The sequence below is a fragment of the Ustilaginoidea virens genome, chromosome 3 (assembly GCF_000687475.1).
Source record: "Ustilaginoidea virens chromosome 3, complete sequence".
Taxonomy (NCBI): Eukaryota; Fungi; Ascomycota; class Sordariomycetes; order Hypocreales; family Clavicipitaceae; genus Ustilaginoidea; species Ustilaginoidea virens.
In genome coordinates this window covers 4,943,567-4,958,697 of record NC_057318.1, presented here as the reverse complement: position 1 = coordinate 4,958,697, position 15,131 = coordinate 4,943,567, and the positions used below count along the sequence as shown (strand labels likewise).

At 55.3% G+C, this 15,131-nt stretch overlaps 5 protein-coding genes across 5 annotated transcripts; 2 read left to right on the top strand and 3 right to left on the bottom strand.

The window, feature by feature from the left end:
• Positions 1-559: 559 nt before the first annotated feature.
• UV8b_04245 (uncharacterized protein) lies at positions 560-2,017 on the bottom strand (the record flags this gene model as incomplete). The annotated part of the gene is made up of 1 exon (XM_043141743.1): positions 560-2,017. One exon carries the CDS (start codon positions 2,015-2,017, stop codon positions 560-562), a length of 1,458 nt encoding a protein of 485 aa, XP_042997677.1.
• Positions 2,018-2,881: 864 nt separating this feature from the next.
• UV8b_04244 (uncharacterized protein) lies at positions 2,882-4,052 on the top strand (the record flags this gene model as incomplete). Its single annotated transcript, XM_043141742.1, has 2 exons — positions 2,882-2,975; positions 3,055-4,052. The coding sequence occupies 2 exons, from the start codon at positions 2,882-2,884 to the stop codon at positions 4,050-4,052; spliced, it is 1,092 nt and encodes a 363-aa protein (XP_042997676.1).
• A 1,681-nt stretch (positions 4,053-5,733) lies between these two features.
• On the top strand, positions 5,734-8,386 carry UV8b_04243 (uncharacterized protein; the record flags this gene model as incomplete). Its single annotated transcript, XM_043141741.1, has 5 exons — positions 5,734-5,801; positions 5,866-5,952; positions 6,029-6,105; positions 6,205-8,096; positions 8,198-8,386. 5 exons carry the CDS (start codon positions 5,734-5,736, stop codon positions 8,384-8,386), a joined length of 2,313 nt encoding a protein of 770 aa, XP_042997675.1.
• Positions 8,387-9,149: 763 nt separating this feature from the next.
• UV8b_04242 (uncharacterized protein) lies at positions 9,150-11,885 on the bottom strand (the record flags this gene model as incomplete). The annotated part of the gene is made up of 4 exons (XM_043141740.1): positions 9,150-10,631; positions 10,744-10,956; positions 11,075-11,501; positions 11,638-11,885. The coding sequence occupies 4 exons, from the start codon at positions 11,883-11,885 to the stop codon at positions 9,150-9,152; spliced, it is 2,370 nt and encodes a 789-aa protein (XP_042997674.1).
• A 1,485-nt stretch (positions 11,886-13,370) lies between these two features.
• On the bottom strand, positions 13,371-15,052 carry UV8b_04241 (uncharacterized protein; the record flags this gene model as incomplete). Its single annotated transcript, XM_043141739.1, has 9 exons — positions 13,371-13,449; positions 13,528-13,711; positions 13,817-13,895; positions 13,987-14,222; positions 14,372-14,499; positions 14,559-14,602; positions 14,688-14,817; positions 14,887-14,934; positions 14,997-15,052. 9 exons carry the CDS (start codon positions 15,050-15,052, stop codon positions 13,371-13,373), a joined length of 984 nt encoding a protein of 327 aa, XP_042997673.1.
• Positions 15,053-15,131: the final 79 nt, after the last annotated feature.

Below are 15,131 nucleotides of genomic sequence, written 5' to 3'. Positions count from 1 at the left end.
CGGCTTGCGCTTGGACTTGGCTGACTCAGCGAACAGCGCCAGCGTCCCGGGGATGAGGATGAGGCTTTCGCGGAGACGGCATCGGTGGTATCCCAGTGACGTCGAGCCTGTCGGATGAGACTTGTCCCGAGACGACATCGGGGAAGCAAAGAAGCGGCAGGATGGAGAGGTCAGCTTGCGCTGAATCCGAGAAAACCCGAGTTGCAAGCACGACGGCACGGGCCCGGATACATTGCTGGACAAGCCACGGCTGAGCATCTGTTCAGTTCGATCATCATGGCGCCTCGCTCATCGGAATCGTATTGAAGCAAAAAGTGAATCAGTCGGGGGCACAGGCCCGAATAAAAAGCGCCTTACGCCTTACATGCCACGTACTCCAAGCAAAGCAAGTCCCTGCTCTTACATGCCGTTGCCCATTTTGCGAAAAATCCGTCCTCGTTTGACATGACATATGCGAGCATACATTCCCCCTCGTCTAGTGGAACGGGTAACAATAAGTTTTTGAAAAAAAAAAAAAAAATGAAGAAAAAAAAAACACCAGTCTTCTGGCCCGCATGATTCACAACTCCTTGTAGCGCACCACGCGTTGCCCGTCTCGTTTCATCTTGTTCAGCTTTTTGTCAATGACGTTGGTCCGCAAACGGATGGCCTCTTCGCGCTGAGATGCTTCCGCCTCAAAGGCTTCGACTGTTCGTCGCTTTCCCCGCCGAGCCTCTCGCAAGCGTGTCATGATGCTTGCGAACTGATCCACGAACCATTGACCCGCGTCCTCCCACTCGTCGATGGTCATGTTTTTAAAGAGCTGACGTTGCTCGTGGTCTCCCTGACTTTGGATGAGCTCAAGTCTTGTTGCGAGGTTCGTTGCGCTTGTTTCCTCATTGCTTGCCCCACGGATCCGTGGCACAAGGTCAAAGGGTTCGTCCATTAGATTTTGAAATGTCATTGTACTCAAGACGTCATCGTCATAGTCCACGCTGGGTCGGCTATGCTTTCTGTCTCTGGAAGAAAAGCCTTGTGCAACCTTGTTGGACTTTGCGTCGTCTCGTGCAGGTCTGGTGCCTAGTCCGCTGGGTCTCCGGACCCCGGAAGCGGCTATCCTCTCGGCAAAGCCGCCCAGATTATCAACCTCGTCGTCAGAGTCGTGTGCAGGACCAGACTCGCCATTCCTCGTCATTATCTGATTTCCCCATTTCCCATCGTCAACTTGAACCAAGTCGTCTTGAAAACCCTCTTCTTGAATGGCAAGGGCGCGTGGTTGCGAGGACAGCCCTCGATTGGTGCGGGTTCCGCGCATCGGGAGCCTGGGCTGTCCTTGCATCGGTAATGCTGAGAGATTATACGTCAGCGTTGGCAGCGCGGGAGCCTTGAATCCATGTCGAAGGTCGTTGCCGTAAAATCCGTCCCTCATGTGTGAGGTATTGTAGCGTTGATGCCCGGAAACAACAGAGAGTCGACCATCTGCTGCCTGGAAAGAGAATTGTTGACCGTCGGCCTTTGATGATGGGCCAGGAGCCAGTGGTAGACTTGGAAGATGACTGGGCTGCAACTGCTGCTCCTCTACTTTAATCTCTGGATGCTGGGTGACAGCCACAGCCGAAGATTCATCAACCGGGGTTGTAAAACCAGAAGTCATAAAGTGCTCTCCGAGCTGCGATCCAGAGAATATGTCATGCTGCAGGTGGGCAGTCTGGACATTGGCTTCTATGGACTGGCGCTTAGGAGACGAATACCCGCGTTTCACCGCCGGCGATCCAACGCGGTGGATGCTTCTCAGCTGTCCTTGCGGGCGAGGGCTGGCGATGGCTCTGGCACCGGGACCAGGGATTGGGAGTTTGGCAAACTCGGCTATTTCTTGCCGGCTCGGAACGTATCCGGAAGCGTGTGGAGTAGCTGAGCGTGCTGGTGGCTTAGATTGAAGAAGCATCTCGTTGGGGTCATTGTGGTTGATGTTGCCATCTGATATTCCTCGAGCAAACACCTGAAGTCCACTGCCCCTTGCTTTTGACCCTTGTTTCATTCTGCCAAAAGGGTATGCAGCAGAAAAGCCAAGGCAGAAGAACCAAGGCAGGCAGAGCAAGGCCAAATCAGGGCTGGGGTAGGATGGCGTAGCTTGCCTTTGGTCCCATCTAAGCTGGCTTCGCAAGCTTGCCGTGGGATGGCGCTGGCGCGTCTCGGGTAACTGCTAGAGTGACTGGGCGTGCATAAGTTGGGGGCTTCTGCAAGAAATCTCTGAAGGCGTAGGAGATGAGCATCATGTGAAGAGCCCGTACCGATGCATCTGCTGGACCCTAGGCTTTGAGCTTGTCCACGGTCGAGGGTCTGGGGGCTGGAGTCTGGATGGAGTCTGGTCTGGACACGCGCGTCTGTGGAGGATCCAGAGGGTTGAGGTGGGCGGATGTTGTCGCGCCGTCAGGTGACCAAGACGTCAATATCTGCCGCCCCACCGGACGGACGGACCAGGGGACAACCTACCAGGTTCATCCTGAACCTGGTAGGTACCTTAGGTACCCAAGGTACGTCCGTACGTTACATCCTAACCTAATGCCAGGCAGGTTCCGAAGTCCATGTCGTCAGTGGCCTGGTGACCAAGGTTCTGCACTAACTCCTGGAACCTCACCTGACCATCTCAGATTCCGCACGCTTAAGAGGTGAAAGGCGGGAGTCAAAAGTCGCCCGGGCTCTCCAAGCCAGCAAGCCAACGTGAATCGCGCGACGACCGGGGCGCCAAACATCGTTACGCACGTTCAACCGTCGCCACAGCGTTGGATGCATGGCGCGCTAAAAACCAAACCATGAAAACGGTCGACTCTTTAGACGACAATCCCGTCAAGCGCTCAACTAGTCCCTGCGTGGTGAGCGCAGAGACTGGTGAGTCGTGACCATGGCGTCGTCTGAGCCGTCTTCGTCAGCGCGCACCTTTGAAAACTCTACCATCGATTCAGGCTTTCGATTGCGACCGCCCCGTTCTCTGCCTCGTATGTGCCCACATCCCTCACCCCCCAACCAACACCTTCCAACGCCCGGAACTAACGGAGCATGACCATGTCAACACAGCCTGGATTGATTCCTACGAGGCGAGATATGGACCGGTCAGCGACGAGCAGCTCCGTCTCCTGAAACTGCCGGCTCGGATTGTACAGCACCAAAGCAACTTTGCGCCCGTCGAGCCGCAGCGCCGAGTTTCCAGAGATGGTTTCGTCGCGTGGGAGGATGACCCGCAACTAGGCGCCGCTCGAAAGGCAACGTCACGGATCCCTCATATCCTCCGGTACGGTCGGGCCTCGATGCGTGGCCGCAAGTGGGATCACCTTCGTTCCTCTGAGCCCGTCATAGTTTCCAAGTACAAGGCCGCGTCGCCGCAGAGTTCCTTGTCTTGGTCCGACTTTGTACGTTCTTCCTCTTGGGGCGGCAGGACCAACGAGGTGTCGCAAGTCGTCAGCTACGATGCCTTGGACCGCCTCCAGCCGAATTTCAACAGCGAGATCAAGGTTCAGTTCCACCACGCAGAGGGGCGGGGCAAGGATGGTCGAAGATCCGCTGCTTTGTCGAAGCGAGTCTGGAATGGAATCACGCAGCACCCGCTCTCCCCCTTCTTCTTCCGGCTCGGCGTCATGGTCACTTCGGTTTTGGCTCTCGGCATGTCAGCTCGCATATATCAGCTGGAAAACACCCTGCAAGTTCGTAATGCGGAGCGCACACAGTCCGTCGTCGCCATTGTTGTGGATTGCCTGGCCGTACCCTACATTGGATACATGATTTGGGATGAGTACACCGGGAAGCCTCTTGGTCTCCGCTCTGCCATGTCAAAAATCTCGCTGATACTGTTGGACCTGTTCTTCATCATATTCAAGTCTGCCAGCACGGCGTTGGCCTTTGAAAGTCTCACATACCATACCACGTGGCATGCTTTGCTTACACATCTGTCCAAGGTTCTGGCTGCCTTTCAGCTCATTGGCCTCATGTCCTGGTCCATGACGTTTACAATCAATATCATCCGGACAGTGAAACGATTGGGGGGTGGAGGGGATGACAACAATGACTCCAACGTATGACATTAATGGGGACGGGTAGTATGGATGTGTTCTTGTACGACGGCGTCATGCATGAACAATTTGAGGCATCAGTTTGGCGTTCAAGATTGGGCGGAGCTGTATTAAAAGACGGAAGAATGGCGCTCTTCGCTTTGGTTTGTTGAAGTTTTTGCTGCTGCGTCATCTTTTTTTCGTTTGTGACAGCGTGAGAATTACTCGTACTAGAAAATTCTCTTAGAACATGCTCGCATCGGCAGGTAGACACTATAAGCGATGCTTTTGATGGCATGGCAATATACCACGCACGCATGGCTGGGAGGCCCAAACTTGCTGCGGCCGTTGATTGCATGCAGATGTGAAGCTTCAGCTCGAAATGACCCAAAGCTTCCGAGTCGTCAGCTTTACATCCATGCACACACAAAGCTTGTAGATGTCGCTGGTGGTTGGTACTTTGTGAAGATGTTGTTTGTTGGCAACATCACGGTCGCAGGTTTGTTGGCGCTTGACTCTTCTGACTGAAAGCTTTCCTGCCAATTCCTCACCGGGGTTCAGCGCTGCAGACGGTGTAAGACATGGAAGAGGCTCGAGCAAGAGCGCTTGCAAGATTTCGACGGGAAAAGCACGGGAAATGCGATGCGATGCGATGCGATGTAATGTGATGCGATGTAATGTGATGCAATGTAATGTGATGTCGAAGCGATGCGTGTTTGAGTAGTTGTTGTGCCGGTTCAAGGAGGCGCTAGCCCGTTTGGGTACCGTTTTGCTTGGCTGTAATAAACGCAACGTCGACGGGCATCGTATGTGGAGAGGACCGGTCTTGGTACTTTCAATGTTGAGTCTGGTACGTCTGGTCGTCTGGCATACCTGCATAAGGCATAAGGCATAAGCAAAAGGCATAGGCGTAGGCGTAGGCCCAGGCATAGGCATAGGCACAGGACACAGGCATAGGCACAAGAAACAAGGCACAAGGCTCAGGCATATGCATGGGATGACCAAGTCCGATCCAAAATCCGACTCGACGGCCTCGTAATTGCACATTCCCCATCTGGCCCATCTGGCCCATCTGGCCCATCCGAATCATCATCAGTCGTCCGTCCCTTTTGCTTGCTGCGGCTGGCATCTGGCATGCCGTCGTCCGTCACTGCGCACCGCCGCCTGCAGACAACTTCGTAATACGCCCTGCTTTCCCCCCCCGGCGCGGCGCGGCAAGCGAAGTCTACTCTGCACTCTGCACTGGCCAGGACTCAGGACTCGGCTCTTTCCTGCGGAATCCCGTGCATCCATCTACTGATCCTACCAGTCCAGTCCAGTCCAGTCCTGCCGTCAACCTGCATGCACCACCCCACGATTTTCTCCCGATTTTCTCACGCCGTTCACGCCGCAAACCTGTTTCGAAAACAACAAACTCCTCCCCGCTCGCGCCAGCGGTTGTCTTTTCTATCTCTTCATATCCTCGCCACCTGCACTGGGTGCCAGTATCTTCCATCCTACCCGACAAGCTCTCACTGGCCTGTGAAGCTTCACCACCGGCCCCGCGCCGTTCGACCACGACCACGACCACCACGACCACCACGACCACGACCACGACCACGAAAAACGACCGCGACCACGACCGAGACCACGACCGAGACCACGACCACGACCACGACAACGACAACGACAACGACAACGACGACCCAGACATTTTACCCAAAACAGCACCATGGCTGCACGGCTGGCCAGCCCTAAACAGATGCCTCCGGTGCCCAACCGAGAGGACATCGGAGCAACGTATGTGCTGTGACAAGACTCCTCGTCCACATGCATTGGGCTGACGTTTGGCTGTGAACAACAGATGGACCTATCTTCAAGCAGGCATAACCAGGATCATGAATGATCTAGAACAAGGCATCGACATGCAGATGTACATGGGCGTCTACACGTGCGTTCTTTCTTATCGAGTACTTGTACTCCTTGGCATCGTCTCGGCCTTTGACTGACGCCGGCACATTTCGTAGTGCCGTGCATAATTTCTGCACGTCGCAAAAAGCAGTCGGGCTTTCGGGTCCTGCCATGCACTCCAGCCATCGCGGCGGTAAGATAACTTCTGCCTACTCCCCTCCCCTCCGTTCGGTTTGTCCGATTTGAAGCTAATGCTTGTTTCTTTTTCCTTTTTTGGCCCTCCGGCTCGCAGCCCATCTCCTGGGTGAAGAACTCTACAATAACCTCATCGATTATCTACAAAAGCATCTCGGAAACCTGGTCGAAGAGTCAAAGTTGCATGCTGACGAAGCGCTGCTTGCGTATTATATCAAAGAATGGAATCGATACACCAACGCGGCCAAATATATCCACCACCTATTCCGTTACTTGAACCGCCATTGGGTCAAGAGGGAGACGGACGAGGGGAAAAAGAATGTCTACGACGTCTACACGCTTCATCTGGTCCAGTGGCGCAAAGTCCTTTTCGAACAGGTCTCAGGCAAGGTTATGGAGGCAGTGTTGAAACTGGTGGAGAGGCAGAGAGGTGGCGAGACCATCGAGCATGGCCAGATCAAGCAAGTTGTCGACTCGTTTGTATCACTCGGCTTGGACGAGGCCGACCCGTCGCGGTCGACGCTGGATGTTTACCGCTACCATTTCGAGCGCCCCTTCTTGGCGGCTACCACGGAATTCTATCAGGCCGAATCCAAACAGTTCGTGTCCGAGAACAGCGTCATCGAATACATGAAGAAGGCAGAGGCCCGGCTGTCCGAGGAGGAGGAACGAGTCAGCATGTATCTTCACCAGGACATAGCGGTTCCCCTGAAAAAGGCATGCAACATGGCCTTGATCGCCGACCACTCCACCCTCTTGCGGGAAGAGTTCCAGGTCCTGTTGGACAACGATCGCGAGGAAGACATGGCGAGGATGTACAGGCTTCTGTCTCGCATTCCAGATGGCCTAGAGCCCCTGAGGACGAGATTCGAGACTCATGTGCGCAAGGCTGGCCTGGCCGCCGTTCAAAAGGTTCAATCATCAGAGGGAGACAAACTGGAGCCAAAGGTTTACGTGGACGCCCTCCTCGAGGTGCACTCGCAGTACCAGCTATTAGTCAAGCAAGCCTTCAACGACGAGCCAGAATTCTCCCGGTCGCTGGACAACGCATGCAGAGAATTCGTGAACCGCAACGAGGTGTGCAAGTCGAGCTCCAACAAGTCGCCCGAGCTGCTGGCAAAGTACACCGACGTGCTGCTGCGAAAGAGCAGCACCAGCATAGAAGAAGCCGACCTGGAACGGACATTGATCCAGATCATGACCGTCTTCAAGTACATCGAGGACAAGGACGTGTTTCAAAAGTTTTACTCGCGCATGCTTGCCCGGCGCCTTGTCCACAGCAACTCGTCGTCGGACGATGCCGAGACCAGCATGATCAGCAAGCTCAAGGAAGCTTGCGGGTTCGAATACACCAACAAACTGCAGCGCATGTTCCAAGACATGCAAATATCCAAGGACTTGAACAAGGAGTTTCGGGACCACCTGGAGAGCAGGGAGTCCTCCAAAACGGTCGACTCGACCTTTTCGATTCTCGGCACAAGTTTCTGGCCACTCACGCCGCCAAGCACAAACTTTCACCCGCCGACGGAGATTGCGGCGGAGATCGATCGGTTCGCGCTCTTCTACAAGCACAAGCACGACGGCCGCAAATTGACGTGGCTGTGGCATCTGTGCAAGGGCGAGATCAGGACAGGGTACTGCAAGAGCAGCAAAACTCCCTTCACGTTCCAAGTATCCATCTATCAGATGGCCATCCTGCTCCTCTTCAACGAAAGGGACGCGTACACGTACGAGGACATGATCAGCGCAACCCAGCTCAGCAACGAAGTTCTGGACCAGGCCCTAGCCGTCATCCTCAAGGCCAAGGTGCTGCTGATGTCGGGCGGCCCGGGGGAGAAACCGGGCGCCGGGAAAACCCTGAACCTCAACTACGACTTCAAGAGCAAGAAGATTCGAGTTAACCTGAACCTAGGGGGTGTCAAGGAGGCCAAGCAGGAGGAGGTGGAAACCAACAAGACCATTGAGGAGGATCGCAAACTGGTTCTTCAGGTAAGAAGAGGAAGCCTATCGTGGGCCCCCCTTCCCACGCCACCACCTTGATCTTTCTTTCTTTTTTTTTTTTTTTTCCCGGTACTAAGTTTGCTCCACAGTCTGCGATTGTTCGCATCATGAAGGCGCGGAAAAAGATGAAGCATACACAGCTGGTCAGCGAAACCATCAACCAGATTCGCTCCAGGTTCGTTCCCAAGGTGGGCGATATCAAGAAGTGCATCGAGATTCTCCTGGATAAAGAGTATCTCGAGCGTCTAGATGACGATGAGCTGGGTTATCTCGCATAAGAGCTGGGGGGGGGCCGGGCAGAAGAGGAGGGTCACGAGCAGTAAATAAAACCCCCTCGGTTAATGAATCCCTGAATTAATGACGGGGGAAAAAAAAAATGTTGCAAATCCATGGCTAGAAATCCCTCCCGTCAACGAGGAAGCCAGCCAGCCTCCGGTGCATGAGTGGTGACGGGGGATGGCTGTGCCGACACGGCTTTTGTCGTCTGCTCGGCTGGCGCTTTTGATGATGTGTTTTTCAGCTGCACAACCAAAGGGGGCGTTTGCTAGGACGGCAAGGCACGGGGGGCACGGCACGGCACGGCACGGCACGGCACGGCACGGCACGGCACGGCACGGCACGGCACGGCACGGCACGGCACGGCACGGCACGGCACGGGCGCATTGTCACGTGGAAAGCGCGAGGACGGCGTGGACGCGAGGAGCGCGAGTTCACATAGGCTACCTGCGGGGGATGGTGCTGCAGGCGGGACAGTTGGACGTCGTGGAGGCACTTGCTGCGCAGCCGTAGTCGAAGAATCCGTGGGGTAAGAAGAGACAATGAATGGTGTTGGGAAACGAAGACGAAGACAAAGACAAAGACAAGGACAAGGACAAGGACAAGGACAAGGAAAAAGACCCGTTGGGTTGGGTGCATGTGTGTGGTGTGATTAGTGTTCCTTCGTTATTTACATACAGCAAGATTATTAGTGGCAGGCCCTTGGGCCCGATGCGACAAACGGACCTGCGCGGTACCTGTCCAGTGTTGTTGCTCGTGCGTGTTTCATTCATCCCCCACCTCTTGTGCGCTCGGTCGACCTGCCATCCCGTCAGGCTGGTGATCAGTCCCGTCTCTCGCTTCTCGTCCCGGCTTGGGCGGTCGACCTGCCATCCCGTCAGGCTTTTGGTCAGTCCCGTCTCCCACCCCCCGTCCCGGCTTAGGCAGGGGCGATGCTTCCGCCTCTCCCTCGACGGCTTGGCCACCTGGCCCTTTTGCGCTGCCGGCCGAGGCGCCACCACCCGTGGTGGCTGCCGTTTGAAACCCGTCGTCCTGGGCCTTGGGCGCATGCGCGCCGTCGGCGGCCGAACGGGCTGGCGTGCCCCCCACGTCGTGGAACGTGTCGTGATCCGGCTCCGAGGACCCGGACACGCGCCCGTCGCTCGCGGCCGAGAGGATGCTCTCGCTGAACGAGGCGTGTTTGGCAGGCCGCCCCGGGCCGTGATGCTCCGTGGAGGCGGGCCGCGACCCGGGGGCGCTGACGACCTGGTATTCCCTGTCAATGGGGGTTGACGGCGACGGCGACAGCGCAGCGCCGCTCTTCTTGCCCCAGCCGGCCACGCCCCAGCCACCTCTGGATTTGCGCTTCTCGCCCGCCCAGGTTGCCCAGCTGGACATGTAGGCGCTGGCCTTGGCGCTGGCAGAGTGGACGGTTTGCTGCGCCTTGGCCAGGTCGACCGGGTACAGGGGGCCCTTTTCCGGAGGGGGGGGCATGGGGCCCGGCTGGGCCCGTGCCTCCTCGGCGCGCCGTCTCTGCGACTCGCGGAGGTACTCCATGTCCGAGTAGAGCTTGCCAAGCATGCTGGATGCCTTTTCGCGGCCGGCCGCGAGGTTTCTCCCGAGAATGTCCCGGCCTTGGGCGAGCCGCTCGTCGAGGTGGAGGTCTTTGAACTGGTCCGCCACTCGGCGCTGGATGTCCTCAATGGTCAGCCCGCCTGCGCAAGGGTGCTTGGGCTCCGAGACCGCAAACAGGTTCGTGTCCGTGTGCGCATTCCACATGCGGTAGTTTTCCGTCCTTGACCACGCCTCCACCCACTCGTGGCCAAAGTCGTCGGCGGGATCGGCGTCCGCTGCCAGCGTGGACGAGGGGCCGCTGCCTTCGCCCTGGTTGACCAAGAAGTTGTGGTACTTGACCGACGATATCAGGCCGAGGATGTAGGCCTCGAACTGCGATCTGATAAACTCCTCGCTCCCAACGTACTGCATGTTCTTGGGCCTGCTTGGATCGGCGTCGTCCCATGTTTCGTTGACCTCGTGGGTCAGAAAGTCGATCCATCTTCGGTCGGCGGGGGTGAGCGCCAGGGCTGCTTTGAGAGAGGGGGATGTGATGTTGACGGTGTCTTCGTCCAGGTTGATGAGAATGTCGCTGTAGCGGTCCTTTTGCTGGAGCAGCAGCGAGTTTGTGCTCCCCACAATGTACGACTTGGTCCCGAAATCGGCGAGAATATCAAGCTGCTGAAGCGGCGTATAAGGACCGAAAAAACCACCCTAAAAACGACGAGAAACACAAGAAAAAAAAAAGGAGAAGAGAAAAGAGACAGGATAGGATTGTTAGCGAGGTGAGCTGGGAAATACACCCGCAGTCGGGATTATCACCAACCTTTCCAAATATCTGCAAAGGCAAGCCCATGAAGGTGAGGAGGGAGTTTCGATTGCTACTCTGTAAGCTGGTGGGCTGGGCTAGCTTCTCCTCGTAGCTGTTTAACTCGGGATCGGCACAGTCCTGCAGGTTCCGGATGAGACCGGGGATCAGGGAGATGAGGGAAAACTGGACCATGCATAGCCTATCGCACTTGGACCCGAAGAAGAGCATCTATAGCGGGTTTGATGTCAACTCGTGTGTGAGAGAGAGAGAGAGAGAGAGAGAGAGTGTGTGTGTGTGTGTGTGTCTGTCTGTGTGTCTGTCTGTGTCTGTGTGAATGCAAACCTACCTTTGGCTGCAGTAAACAACACTTGAGAAGCACCAAGGCCTGCCACTTGAATTCGTGAATGAGCTCCCGCAAGCTCATCCCCAGGTGCAGGTCTCGCTCGGATTCTTGCCCCGTGATGCCCCTAGCCCTTGTATCTGCGAGGCTCTCCTGAAACCGGCGCAAGATGTCCGTGTCTGTGAATTCGCGTTGGGCAAACCAAGCCTGGGTGACGATGCTAAGCCTCTCGCGGAGCATGCCAAAGTGCTGGGGACTGTCCGCAATCACCACGACCGCCTTTTGGACCGTGGATCTGGTGACGTCGGCCGGTCGGGTGATGAGGTGCGACGAGTCGAGTTGTCGCGTGCAGGAGATGCCGAACAACGACGTTGCTGGCTCGGCGTTGGTCTTGGGCTTGAGCAAAGTAAAGTACGAAAACTCTTCCTCGGATCTACCTCGCGTGAATTAGCGACATGGCGCGCGTGCCGCAGGCTTGTCTTTTCTTTTTCTCTCCTTCTCCCCCCACCGCTGTCTGTTCGCCTCTTCTTCTTCTTCTTCTTCTTCTTCTTCGATTCCGTACGACTCACGCATGAGCTCCATCACTCAGTGCCATGAAAGGCAGTAGTGGCCAGTTGTATTGCATCGCCGGGTCGATGCCTTGGTCGGCACCAAACCAAGTCTCTACCTCGGGTCCGCGGGCATGGTGGAAACCCACGACGGTCACCAGCGGGGAGAAGCCCTTGTTCGCTGGGCTGTCCGAGCCGGTCAGGGGGACAGCAGTCATCGCCATAGGATCCCCCCCGTCGTAGGGCGAGCTGGCGCCGTCGGCCGCCATCTCTGAGGCGAATGGGAAACAGCGTTTGGTCAACGAATCCGCGGGGTTTGGCCGTCGGAGCAGTCGTTTGCGACTCTTTGCCGGCCAAATGGACGACAAAGACAGCTAGCTCATACAGTCGACGACGATGGGGGCAACGACGGGTCTTTGCCAGACTCGCGGCTCGGCAACGCGGCTGCGTGATGGGACTCTTTGCTGCTCCCTAAAAAAAAAAGAGCGCGAGAGCCGATGGCCGGTCCGGTTCTCGACAAGCAGGGAATCGATGCGTTGGGGTACAAGGCGGGCGAGGGGGTTTTTCGGCGACGCAGCTGGGATGGATGGCCAGAGGAGCATGTCGACCGCAACGTCAATTCTCTCCCCAAGACTGGCCCTCGGCAAAGGCAGAGGAACTGGAAATCAATTCGCGGTGCATCGGCCAGTGCGGTTCGACGACGTTGTTTGGAAGTCATGCCAAGGTGAGGTGTCAATGATGTGTGGGGGGGGGCGAACGTCTGGGCTCTGTCTGGGCTCGGGGCGTGTGTTGTCGCATGTCCCACCCACTCTATTCATTAGCTGGCCAGTTTGATGAGTCTCCCATCTGCTTCCGTCCCCTCTGCTTCCGGCAGCCACGGAAATAGGCTTTTGCCAGGGGCCCAGACGGTTGCGAGCCAGACGGTTGCAGATGGAGGAACTTGGTCAGTGTTTCTTGCCGGGCTGCATCTGATTGGCGGCGCGCTCTGATTCTGATGTTCTTGATGAAAACGGGCGATGCAACATCAATCAGCACATTCGCAGGGCACGTGAGCACCTCATTCATCTCTTTCCTTCTTTTTCTTTTCATGCTGGCTGCCGCTGCTGCTGCTGCTCCAATCGACCGTCACGAGGCACAACGAGCCCCACCAATCATGACGAGCAAATCGAAAGCTCTCTCTCAAGTCAAATCACATCTTTTCTCCGTCGAGTCTACTTCACGGCTACCTGAGAGCAAGAAGCTTCGCTTCGACCGAAAAACCCCCCCTTGTACCACCTAGGCGCAACTCTTGCACGTGGACCAGACTGTTTCTTTGATTCTTCTCAGCATCTCAGAGGACGACAGCTGGTTCTGATTCATGCGACGCTCCACACTCTTTTTCTGGGCATTTCGCATAATAAGGGCAAAAAAAGAAAAAGGGGGAGGGGGGGGAAGGGGGACAAAGGATAAAACATAAAGGATAGTAATTATAAGTCCCCCCTTCTCCCAAATCCACCAGTCTCCCAAACGCCGTAACTTTGAAATAACAAAACTTGTTCGTGGCAATATCCGACTTCATACGACCATCCCAACATGGGTCATCACCTTGGTCTCAGCGCGGTGAACGTAAGTCTGTGGTAAGAATGGGGCTATGCCGGTCTTCCGCGGACCGAATGAACGCTATATGCTCTTCTACTTTCCTCCACCTTGCAACATTATCCAATCATCCAACCCTCTTGCCAATGTTGGCCCGTCATGGTCGGCTTGTTGATCGTCTATTGGCCGTTAAACTCTTGACCCTCCATGGCGGCAACCCCTGCCTCCACGTTGTGATAGTCTAGAATCTCGGAATACCTGTATAGGAGTGAGCGTGTGATACCAGACGGAACAAGCTTCGGCAGATCGCGCCAAGGGTTCTTTGAACAGACATACATCATGATCTTCCACGTGTCAACGGGTAGGTCGGCGTCATTGAAGCTCCAGTCAAATTTTTCTTCGGCAACTGGCTCGTCAGTCGGATCGTGGTACGGAGCAAGATATTCGTGTGCCAGAGCGTTGGTGGCTGTTATCCTCTTCTTAGGGTCAAACACAAGCATGCTCTCGAGAAGATCGATGGCTAACAAGATTGCGCGTCAGTCGTTTTTGGGCCAAAAACACACAAGGGTAAAAAAAAAATTAAATTCTGGTTGCCGCCCTCCAAGGCCATGTCCTCAAATCTTACCTGGAGCATCTGCGTTCTTAAACTTGTGCTTGAGCGACTGACGCTCTCGTTTCGGCAGTGATTTAACAAATCGCAGGGTCTGGTCAATACAAGTGTCAGTGAGAAAATCATCAAACGCCCTCGGGGGAAAAAAGAAATAAAATAAAAAAAAAAACCCCCGCTTGGCTCACGTTTTCACTTGCGATGGTGTTGATGACGTCGTCTGGAGGTGTGCCCAACAGTTCTGTGATGATGGAAAATTGGTTGACATGGTCCTTGCCCGGGAAGAGCGGTTTGCCCTCGAGCATCTCGGCAAAGATGCAGCCTGCACTCCAGATATCTACCTCAACGTCATATTTTTGCCAGGTAAGCATGATCTCGGGTGCTCGATAGTACCGAGTAGACACGTAGCCCGTCATTTGAGGATCTTGGATTCGCGCGAGGCCAAAGTCGCAGATTTTCAAGTCGCAGTTCTCATTGACGAGGATGTTGCTCGGCTTCAGGTCACGGTGCACGACTCCCGCCGAGTGGACGTATTTCAGCCCTCTCTGTGCTTTTGGTCAGTCCTGTACGCACCAAGAGCTTGTTCAGTGTGCTGCCGTACCATGATTTGGTAGAGAAAATATTGGATAAACTGCTTCTCAAGAGGTCGCGATGTCAAGAGCCTGTGCAGGTCGGTTCCCAGAAGCTCTGTAACAAAGTAGCTACACCCCCATCTTAGCACACTGCCTCCGAGACGTCGGCCGACGAGAACAGGACTAACATGTCTTCCAGGGGAGAAATGAAGATGTCGCTGAGCGATATGACCTGATGCCGAGTATAAGCATTTATGCCGGGGACGCAAAACCTTTTGCGCAAGTGATGAGACGAGGGGCAGAGAGCTACGGCCTACATTCTCGTGCTTGAGGTGCTTCAAGAGTTTCAGTTCCCTGTAGGTTCGTTTCGCGAGCACCGGGGTGCTGAAAGGTTTCATGATCTTTTTTACAGCGACGTTCTGATTCGTAAGCTGATCGCGAGCCGAGCTGTTGGTTGCCGGTGTCAAGTCAGTGGAATAAGCTTGGCAAGCTGATGCAAAGCGCCGGCAGACGTACCAGACTAGTCCGAATGCTCCCATGCCGACAGGTTGAAGGTCGGAGTATCTGCATCGGTCAGCACTTTTGCGGTATGCAGCAAAAGCTTTCGTCACATTTCTGCCAAATACCTTGACGTAATCTCAAACGTCGTGCCGAAAATTTGCGCACGCACAAATTCTGCCATTGTAACGGTTTTGCGAGTGGTTTGGGGTGGGTAGATCTTGAGATGGATAGATCAGTGGTGAAGGAGGGAGAGGTAGGTA